The 10,862-nt window shown below is 35.6% G+C and overlaps 1 protein-coding gene across 1 annotated transcript; it reads left to right on the forward strand.

The window, feature by feature from the left end:
* Positions 1-2,803: 2,803 nt before the first annotated feature.
* On the forward strand, positions 2,804-4,913 carry LOC120216841 (TLC domain-containing protein 4-B-like). The gene is made up of 6 exons (XM_039214138.1): positions 2,804-2,848; positions 3,210-3,422; positions 3,586-3,674; positions 3,758-3,896; positions 4,319-4,393; positions 4,792-4,913. Exons 2-6 carry the CDS (start codon positions 3,309-3,311, stop codon positions 4,828-4,830), a joined length of 456 nt encoding a protein of 151 aa, XP_039070069.1. The 5' UTR covers positions 2,804-2,848; positions 3,210-3,308; the 3' UTR covers positions 4,831-4,913.
* The last annotated feature ends 5,949 nt before the right edge of the window (positions 4,914-10,862 follow it).

Here is a 10,862-nt window from a genome sequence, read left to right on the forward strand (position 1 = left end):
TAGAACAATATTAAAATTATTTGATTTAAGATCAATTTAAATTAATAGACTAATATACTTTTGATACTATCATAATAAAAATGCTTATAGAATTAGAAAAATTCTATCAATGTATTTAATAATATTTCTTCAGGTTGGAAATTTTCGGCGTATGCCTTCCCCCAAAATCTTTCAATATTTTTGGGGATGACAGATGCAAAAGGACTTTGGTCGGATGGTTCAAGAAAATTGGACAAACGAGGGCGGTCTTTCTGCAATTATTTCTAAATTTACCCAAGCTACTGAGGTTTGGAATAAATCCTCTTTGGTTATATTAGGTCTAAGAAAAGATTGATTATGACCAGATTGAGAGGTGTTCAGAGGGCTCTGTAGGTCCGTAGCTCTGAATTTTTATATGGTTTAGAAGTTCATCTTTTAAGTGAGCTTGAATCCTTACTTGATCAAGAGGAACTTCTTTGGCGTCAACACTCAAGATCTGACTGGATTTCACTAGGCGGTCGTAATACTAGCTATTTCCATCGGAGAATAAAAATTCGCAAACAACGTATTCGTGTTCTATCTTTTAAAATAAATGGTGATTGGTGTCATGATCATGATGCTCTCAAAGGTGAAGCTATTCGGCATTTCAAAAGACTGTTTACCATTGATAATTCAGTTGCTGATTCTTACCCTCTTACGGGTAAATTTCCTCGTATACCCCATGATAAATGGGTAGCTCTTGACTATCCCATCTCCCGGGAAAATCGTGAGGCTTTAAATGAAATGACGCCTACATGCAGAGTTCTTTCAAAAATATAGGTCGGTTGTGGGTAATTCCATTTGTACTTGTATTCAAGCAATTTTTAATGGTGGGGATCTCGATCCTGCTCTTAACAAGGCTGTTCTGGTTCTCATTCCCAAATCTGATACTCTAGAAACTATAGGGAAAAGAAAGATTTTTGTGTGAAAATTTTGATTTTATTTAGGAATTTAGAGGGAAATTAGGAAATTTTGAGAATATAGGGAAATTGAGAATTTAGAGGGAAATTGAGAAATTTAGTGGGAATAGAAAAATTTGGGAAGTTGGCGCCAAATATAGTGTCCAACAAGATATTTTGGGTTAATTAGGCTCATGCTCCTCCAACAATCATCATTTTTTTCACTTGTATTTGATTTTTAATTTCTTTCATTTTAGTCATGGTTTAATTGTAAATATCTTCTTAAATTTTCAATTCGATGCAATTTATAGAAACACTTTGCATAAACTATATAAAGTAATAAAGTATATAGTTCATATAAACCTTAAATCCTAAACCCTAAACTCTAAACCCTAAACTTTTAACCCTAAATCCTAAACCTTAATATATGTATAAACCATGTATAGTATATATAAACTATATATATATATACCTATATATATAAACCTTTTTTTATATTAATTTAAACCTCACATTTTAAATTTATTTCGATTTAGTCCCTTACCTATGTGTGTTGTTTAATTTATATTTAAAGATTTTATTTGTAATTTTACATTTCTTCAATTTTGTCATTAAATTTATATTTTTTACAAAATTGATCAATGAATATTTATTTTTCTCTTAATTTACTCAAAAGCATATACAATTACAACTTGCAATTCAATAATCACGAAAGATGACAAAATAATTAATCCAAAAATAAAAACGACCCGACATGAACTCAGTCCGTATCCGATAAACATTCGACCTGAACTCAATCCGTATCCGATAAACATCCGACCTGAATTTTATCTGTCAATGATGTGACCCGATCTGAACAAGATCCGACTGAAGTCCACCTGAACCTGAATTAACCTGGTCTTTATTTGCTTCAGATCTGAACTGACATCGATCCGAACTGAAAATGACCCGACCTGAACCCGATAAGGATTTGGTGTCAAATCAACCTGAAAATAACCCGAACTGATTTGACATGACCTGAACCTGATCTAGATCTGGTGTCAAATCAACCTGAGTTGACCTGTACCCGATTTTACCCGACCTGCCAAGATCCGACTAAAACATGTCCGATTACCTGATTTTACAGCCCTACTTGGGATACAACCTTTTGATCTTTCTTTGTTTGAATCTGTGCCCATATATGTGCTGGACTTGTTGTCTAGAGATATACAAGGCCCTCCCTATCTCAGAGTTTGATGTAATTTAATCACTCTTCCAATTAAAAAAAATTATTGATTGGGGAAACCCAATTTCAACCGTCTTTTCCTAGCTTCATTACAAATTGGTTGGGGAATAAAATGAATGATTGATTTATAATTATACTTAATTTGGATGCATCAAGAGGAAATTCCCAAAAAAAGAGAAGTGTCACGCGTTTACCATTTGTTTTTATCCCATTCTCTTCTAGCTCAAGCTTTCAAGGATAAACTAACACCCCAATAATTTATTCTTTCAATCCCATCATCCCCCAAGTCTCCAGAAATCCACTTTCTTTCATGTATTGATTTTGCTGGAGTTGGAGATTCAAAGTACAATTCCCACATTGATTAAACTCTAAAGTACAATTCCCCCGTATTGAGTTTGATTTTGTTTCTTGGTATCCGAATGATGACATATAGGATTTGATTTCCCTTCTCTTTTGTTTTAACCTTAATCATGAATTTGAGTCTTTCGTTGTTCCCTTCTGGCATTCATTGAAAAGCTAGCTTTTTGTTTTTATCATGGCCTTTTCTTTTTTGCATTGATTTCATTTTGTCGTTATTTTTTCAATTTTTATTTGCCATTTGGTCATGTTCCCTTTCTGGGTCTCAGGCATTGCATTGATTGATCTTGGTTTGCATTTTGTTTTAATTTCACGGTTGCTTCATCAAATATGTTGACCATTGCTTATGATTACCTCATTTCTCATTTCTCAGCTTCTTTGTTTCTATTGTATTACCTTTGATTGCCTTATGTTACTTTTTACACGGATTTAATTTTAATGCATTTTTCATTGTATTTAAATTTGCTTTTCTGAAATGAAAATGTTTATTTGTTTGATTGAACTGAAGTTGTCTTTAGATGGAGAAAATTTTATATATGATATTTCTTGGAACAGGATGGTTATCGGTATCTGCTTTGAATATTTATCTCCTTTTCGTTTTTTTTTTATGTAAACCATATGGCCGGTACCCTTCATTCTAAAATTGACATGATGAAAGAAGCATTGGAGTCTTTTTGTTCTCCTGACTTCCATTTATGTATCTGTTATAGAATCGATAAATGGAGGAGGCACAAAACTAGGAGAAAGTACCCTTTCTACTATGGTGATTTTGAGATTGTAATATAAAAGAAGTGCCTAAACAGACAACCATGTCAATAAAGTCTTACAAAGATCAGGCTCACATGTTGGTCAAGAATTACATATTGGCTGATCATTTTGTTCCTTATACTTCCATCCTCACTGGCATTCTTTCTTGCAAACTGGTATGGCGACATTAATTCTGGATCATTGAATCCCTGGGCAGGAGCTTCCTTATACCCATTAATGAAGCTTGCATGAATAAATTCCACATATTTTAAATCAACTTGTATCTATTTTGATGTTGCTTTTCCCTAGGACTCCTTTATTACACTTACGTTGGTATAGGTCTATGATCTGACCGACTTAATCAGCAGCTTTTACATCAAGACTTACCCTAGTCTTACTAAAATTCAACCAGTAGATTGGAACAATCGGTTAGTGTTGTGCATGCTCTGGTTTTTTTTTCTTCTGTTATCATGCTCATTCTCTCATTTGTTATTAACATATTTTTTGGCAGTGGCATCTCTACGACTCGCGCAATTTTCGTTTCTTCTTTGTCGTTGTACTTCGTTTTCTGGTCGGACCTCTTTTCTGACTCAAAGCTTTCGGGTCTTATGGTCTTCAGAAGCTCAACACTGTCTACTTTTGGTTTAGGGGTAAGTTGTAACCTCTTATACGATCTTCAAGTGGTTCATCTGTTGAGATATATCATCGACTGTGAATTAGGAACCAATTTCTATCCTTATTTAATGAGCCATCATATGTATATATATATATATATATATGTGTTTTAATGAGCCATCATATGTATATATATATATATATGTGTGTGTGTGCGCTTTTCTAACGCCTCTGCATTTTCAGCACAATCATTAGGCTTAGAAAAACTTAACTTTATTTGAACAAATTTCTTTTAATCATTTTCTCCTTTTGGATTGAAGTTATTATTTAAGAACAATTGTTAGTGGTATATAAACATTTTGAGGATACTTAACGTCTTTTGTAGTTATTAGCATCTTCTTTGACTACTTGATTTCGAATACCAAATTCTGGTATAAACATTTTTTATTTTGTACAGGTTTCTCTTGGATACTTCTTTGAAGATCTTGCTATGACTTTATGGAAATATCCCTCTTTAGGTGGAATAGAATATGTAAGTGTATTCTCTACTAGGAAAGCACTCTGGTATACACTTTCCATTTTTCACTGTTGTAAGGAACAATAGTAACAGTTCAACTGTTGCTACTGTCCCTAAAAAACGATTGAATGACAAGATGCAACACCCTTTTAACATGTATCCTTAAATTGTCAGTTGTTTCCTTCACCACAGCTTTATGATAAATTCATTTGGTTCATAACTAAATTACAACATAAAGCATGCAAGCATAGTGTTGTTATCCTTCTAGGTCAGACTATTCGGTTCAGTTATTTTTCGGAGTAACTTTAACGTATATTGAGTAGGTTGAATCTTACGAAACCGGTAACCGTATGTTCATGGGGTATATGGAATGATAAGGGAAGATTAACAAGATACTATCATCTGGTTGCCAGGTTATCCATCACATCCTTTCTGGAATTGCAGTGGCATAATCAATGTTTATCGGAGAAGCTCAGCTGTATACATACATGGTTCTCATATCTGAGGTGACAACCCCAGAGATCCATTTGAGATGCACTACAACAAAATTGTTCTGTAGCGGCATTTGGAGAGTAAACGCCACAAAATTTAAACATGTAGCTGCGTTTACAATCCAAACGCCACAAAATGAAACTTTAGCGGCATTTCTTTAACAAACGCCGCGATAGAGTAGTAATTTAGCGGCGTTTTTCGCACAAACGCCGCAATAGTGTTGTTTATAGCGGTGTTTTTTCAACAAACGCCTCGATAAAGAGTAGTTTAGCGGCGTTTTTAGATAAACACCACAATAGAGTTCATCAATAGTGGCGTTTGTTAAAAAAGCCGCACCAAAGGATAAATATATGCTCAATTAATCTTATTTAAAGAAAGGTAATTAGCGGCGGTTTTGGAAAAAAACGCCGCAATAGGTTCATCAATAGTGGTGTTTTTCCAACAAACGCCATTATAGAGTACTTCTTTAGCGATAGTTTTTTATAAACGCCGTAATATGGTTCATCTATAGTGGTGTTAACAACAAACACCGATATAGAATATTACTTTGGCGGCGTTTTTATACAAACGCTACAATAGATGTAATATATAACGGTGTTTTTCCAACAAACGTCGTAACATAGTTGTACGTTAGCGGCATTTTTTTATCAAAACGCCGCAAAAGAGTCATACGTAAATGGCCTTTTTAGACACAAACGCCGCTAAATTTAAATTTTACCACATCTGTTAAACGCACCATTTTGATCTGACTTACCTCTCCTGACGAGAAGCCTAACACCCCCAAAACTCCCCCCATTTTGTTCGAGCTTTCCCTGTAACCCTATCGGAACCCTAAACCCTAAACTCTTTCTCCCAAAATTCGTAGTCCTCCATCGACCGCCCTCACCAGAGGTAAACGTACATTGCTTGCAATATCCAGCGCCGAGGTGTGCCTCACCCTGCATCTCTGTTTAGGCATTCCAAAACAAATTTAAAAGGTGCGTTGTATTCTTCTCTCACCTGTACGCACAAATCCATGAAAGCTTTTTAAGCTTTGAATGATTCAAGTCATCCGTACCGAGTTCAGGACTCTGTACCGAGGCCGATCGCAAGGATCTCTGTTACAGTAGTTGCTCTGTCTGCTGCAGTTTTTGTACACAGGTCATTCCTCTCAACAGTTTTTTTTTTGCGCTGGTATGTTGTATTTCTTTCTTTGCTTATATGATTATGTAGTGATTTTGTTGCTGTATATCCTGTGTATGATTCATGTTTATGGTAGATTCACAGTTAGTAGTTGTACGTGATTACGTTTGCAAGAAATTGTAAATCATCTAATGAGTTCTGTGATTGAAGGTACCTTGATACAGCTGGTATGAAGAATTCCATTGCATATCTCATTACTGGTATCGTCATCTTCGTTGGCTGGCTGGTGAGATCAACTTTTCTAAGTTTTCCATTATAAAAAATTAACACGCACGGCACAAGAACCTGTGTCATAGAATAGGAGAAATGAATGGAATATAGTTGAGTAGATAATTAGACATGGATAGCCATAAAAAACAAGCTGCCTGTTGTTTCATTTTTCATTTTGAGGATGTTGCATATATTTGCTCACAAAGATAAGCAGTTCATTTTCAATAAGGTACTCGAACTTTTAAACTAAGCTGAAGTTACGGATGGCAGATTGCGAGAGTTCTGTTGTTTGGCTACATGTTCTACCATGTGTACTTGCATTATGATCAGGTACCGTACTTTCGTCTCCCTTGGTTTTAAGCTTTAATTGAATATATTTCTTATCTTCATCTACTTTGCTGCATTAACTTATAATTTCTAAAAAAAGCTTTATATAAAACTGAAGATTTCAATATATGTTCTAACTTGGATGGACTCAGTAGGTGATGAAGATGCATACCGTCGGCTACGTCCTGGTTTTTGGTGTTCCATCGGCATTAAGCATATTGAACATGATGTGGTTTGGGAAGATTATTAGAGGTCTAGTGAAGACTTTAGCAAAGAGAGGATCACCCACAAAGGAGGTAAACAGTGAACAGTAATTATTCTATTGTTCTGCCGGAGATTTGTGTATTTTCCCACTTGTGCAATGGTATAAAGAAGGAGAAATAGGTGAAAAACTTTGACAACAAGTCTCATATGATTTTTTATGTTGAGTCTTGGAAATAGAAATGTTGCAAGTGAATCATACAACTGTTAAACTTTTTAATATATATCATAGATTAAAATTTTAATATGTATATTATTAGTTTGACTTTTATTTTTTATTTAATTAAAACTTATCATAATGTGAATCTATTAAGTTATTTTAATGATAAAAAGAAAGTGTTATTCTATTTAAAAATTTTATATTCAAATAACTACGTCTTGGCAATCGATAGGAAATATAAGATGTACTTGATTATCAAGCTTTTTGTTTTTTGTTTAGCTAAATATGTATTTAATTAAAAAACTATAATTATATTTCAAAGTTATCCTAATTCATTCATCATGAAAATTGGAGTCATAACACATTTGGTAATTGAAGAAAAGGGCATCTTTGAAAGGTCATTCTCGTCCATATGGAATTCATGTGGGGGCATGAATCGGGATCGTCCTTGCCACTGCACATCAATTCTCAACTAAAACACACATATCAACCATTCAACAGTTAACTACAAACAAATGTACACTGTGCCAACTAGTATTGTAATATGGGGTTAGCTATCACTACCATTCTCAATATCATTAAAATACAAAATACCTGTAAATGCCCTTTTTTTAGGAATGAATACATCATGAGGCCTGGGTTTAGGAACAACAAAATATAAAATAATGATGTCATTTGTACACATATACCAAAAATTTTAAATCACATTTGTTTCTTCCATATTAGCTATAAGTTCACTTGCCTTCTTTCAAAACTTGATAACCACTTCCGCTAGCACCATAGCTACAAGAATATCATGAACATAATGTCTGGTATCACAATCCTGACAGGTTTTCACAATCTCGTCCTATAATCCTATTAATTCTTTTGCCTTCATCTTGTAATAAGCTTAAAGGCAATTTGACAAAATTGAAGTATCATATTAAGAAAAGCTATAATTTAGGGAGAATCTGTCACTAAAACTGCATATAAATGTGTATGTATCCTTGCTCTCTATCATAACGCTGCGTGGAGGGGGAAAAGGCAAACTTTAGTACGCACACGCTTTTGTCAGAAGATTACAACCAAGCCTACTAAATTAGCCAATAATGCCCACTCCCCTTCCCTTTCTGAGTGGAAAATAAAGGAAGAAAGGCCCAACTTTTGGTATAGGGCCACCGCCTTGTCAAGAGAATACAAGACTAGCTAGCTCCAATAATGGTGTCCAGAATGGCATTTATATAACTCTCACCAAACCTGACATCCCCTCTGGGTCATTGACTGGTCGCCCTTCGGCCACCCACCACTGAAATAATGCTCACTCCACATTTGCTTCCAGCAAATATATACTTGTCTCACATTTTCCACATCATAAATGATAAAAGATGAGCTGCCAGCTCCCATTTTCTTTAAGAAAGGAAGTGTAGCCTTCAAGTCTTTTCTTCCTTCACATATCAGTCATGAGACACTTCATAGAAATCTCCCTTTGAAATTCAAAGGTAAAATAAATGTTGCAGCTTGTATGACAGCCTAGATGTCAAGCACTTATGGAATACCTTGATTCATAAGACCAAGTTCAATGGATTAATGAAGGATTTACTGGATAGGTTCCTTGAAGATAAACCCAAAGACATTTTTTCTTGTACTTTCACTTTTGGTAGTATTGCAAGTTACAACAAACCCTAGTTTGTGTTTATACATAAAATATGAGAGTTTAAACACTTGAAATGAAAGAAAACAAATAATTAGAATGAGTGCAACATAAAACATAGGTCACAAGTGGGGGGATTATAAACAACTACATGCAGCTTACGTATACGTATGCATGCAAGCAGTTAGCTGAGTCAGCAACTGTTAGGGTTTGTTAGTTGTTAGTTAGGTTGTTAGCATGTATATGTTAGTAGTAACTGATTGCAAAGCAGTGTATAAAGTGTCTGCATATGTACAGCTTGAGATATACTTTTCACCAATGAATATACTCGTATTCTGTTAAGAAGCAGTAACTCAATATGGTATCAATCGTTAGCAGTTCTGGGTGATTTTGAGGAGTTTTCTTTCCGCTGCTCGCGACGATCATGGTGTCTCATTCTTGCTATGAATCTTACGCTTGGATGTGCGAAGAATTTCTCGAACAAGAAGGTCAATATCGTTCTTGATGAGAAAAACTTCTTGTTGTGGAAACAGCAGATTCTGTTGACAATTAAGAGCCACCGCCTTGAACGACTCTTAATCGGAGCCATGATGCCTCCACCAGAAACTGTGCTAGATGATGATGGCGAGGAACACGTTAATGAAAGCTATGAAGAATTTATTGCACAAGATAGTGTTGTTGCTTCTTGGTTGCTATCAACCATCAACCCTCATCTTCTTCCCAGTTCATGGGAGCAGAAACTGCTGCAGCAGTTTGGCGAACAGTGCTACAGTTCTTTGCAAACAGGTCCACAATAGCATTAATGAATCTCCATTACAAACTTTGCTCGTTGAAGAAAGGCGGTGAAAACATGCGCACTTACCTTACTCGGTTAAAAGAGGTGTGTGATACACTAGCTTCTTGTGGGAGTGCTATCTCACATATTGAGCACATTGTTAGAATCTTGAAAGGTTTGCCACGCGAATATCAGTCATTTATGGCTATTATAACCACTATGAAAGAAACATTATCGTTAGATAGCATTTACACAATGCTAATGGATGTTGAATCTCATTTGGCGGGGTTTGATGAACAAGTTGATCTACTGCCTGTTAGTGCAAACCTAGCTTAGGGCAGTATAGATCGTGGGTCTTTCAATGCTTCTAATCGTCAAGATTCCAGGACAAATCGTTCTAATAATGGACCTGGTATGAGAAATCATGGTAGGGGGCGTGGGAGAACCAGGTTATAGTGCCAACTCTGTGGTAAACTTGGCCATTTAGTTGATCGATGATGACATCGATATGATGAAGAATTCACCTATGTTACAACTGATAGCTATGGTTCAACCAAAGAAGGCTCAGGGAACGCACGTTATTCTTCTGGAAAAGGTAATCAAAATTGTGAATATTGCTCTAAATGATGCTTGGATGCCTCTTCTCCTAGCATGCAACCACAGGCAAATGTAGTTACTGCAACTGTTGATCGATGGGTAGTGGACTTGGGGGCCACACACCATGTTACCCCTTATGCATCTAATATGATAAACCAATATGAATTTCTTGGACCAGGTAAGCTTACTGTAGGTAATGGAGTAACACTTGATATTGATAGGGTTGGGAAAGCTGTTATGCCTTCTACTTCTCGTGTGTTATTGCTAAATAATTTGTTACATGCCCCTCAAATAACCAAAAACCGTCTCTCAGTCTCTAAGCTTGCTAGGGATAACAATGTCTTCCTTGAATTCCATACCAAGAAATGCTATGTGCGTGATTAAGCAATTGGACAAGTCTTGTTAAGTGGTGAAGAAGTAGATGGCTTATACTCATTTGAGAAAGTCTGTACAACAGTGAAGGGAGATGTCAATATAGCTTCAAAGTCTTTTCTAGTGGATGAGCTATGGCATAGGCGATTGGGTCACCCCTCTTTTGACACTCTGAATAAAATAGCAAAACTTGTTGATGTAAAACTTTCCTTTGATGTAAACAAAGGTTGTTCTGCCTGTCATGTAGGCAAAAGTCACAAACTACCATTTGTTCAATCCATTACTGAATACAATTCTCCCTTTCAGCTTGTTCATACCGATCTATGGGGGCCTCCTCATGTTGCTTCAAACGGTTTTCGGTATTATATATTGTTTGTTGATACCTTCACTCAACATACATGGCTTTACTTGCTTCGCACAAAGTCTCAAGTTGTTGTAGCCTTTCAACTGTTTTAGAAAATGGTACACACACAGTTTG

This window comes from Hibiscus syriacus, unplaced genomic scaffold (assembly GCF_006381635.1).
Source record: "Hibiscus syriacus cultivar Baekdansim isolate YM2019G1 unplaced genomic scaffold, ASM638163v2 tig00110174_pilon, whole genome shotgun sequence".
Classification (NCBI taxonomy): domain Eukaryota; kingdom Viridiplantae; phylum Streptophyta; class Magnoliopsida; order Malvales; family Malvaceae; genus Hibiscus; species Hibiscus syriacus.

What these genes read in the sequence shown, in the direction of transcription:
- LOC120216841 (XM_039214138.1), top strand. Translation starts at nt 3,309, where the DNA reads ATGTCAATAAAGTCTTACAAAGATCAGGCTCACATGTTGGTCAAGAAT. An exon ending in CCAGTAGATTGGAACAATCG is followed by an intron (nt 3,675 to 3,757) that starts GTTAGTGTTGTG and finishes ATTTTTTGGCAG; the next exon opens with TGGCATCTCTACGACTCGCG. An exon ending in TGTCTACTTTTGGTTTAGGG is followed by an intron (nt 3,897 to 4,318) that starts GTAAGTTGTAAC and finishes TATTTTGTACAG; the next exon opens with GTTTCTCTTGGATACTTCTT.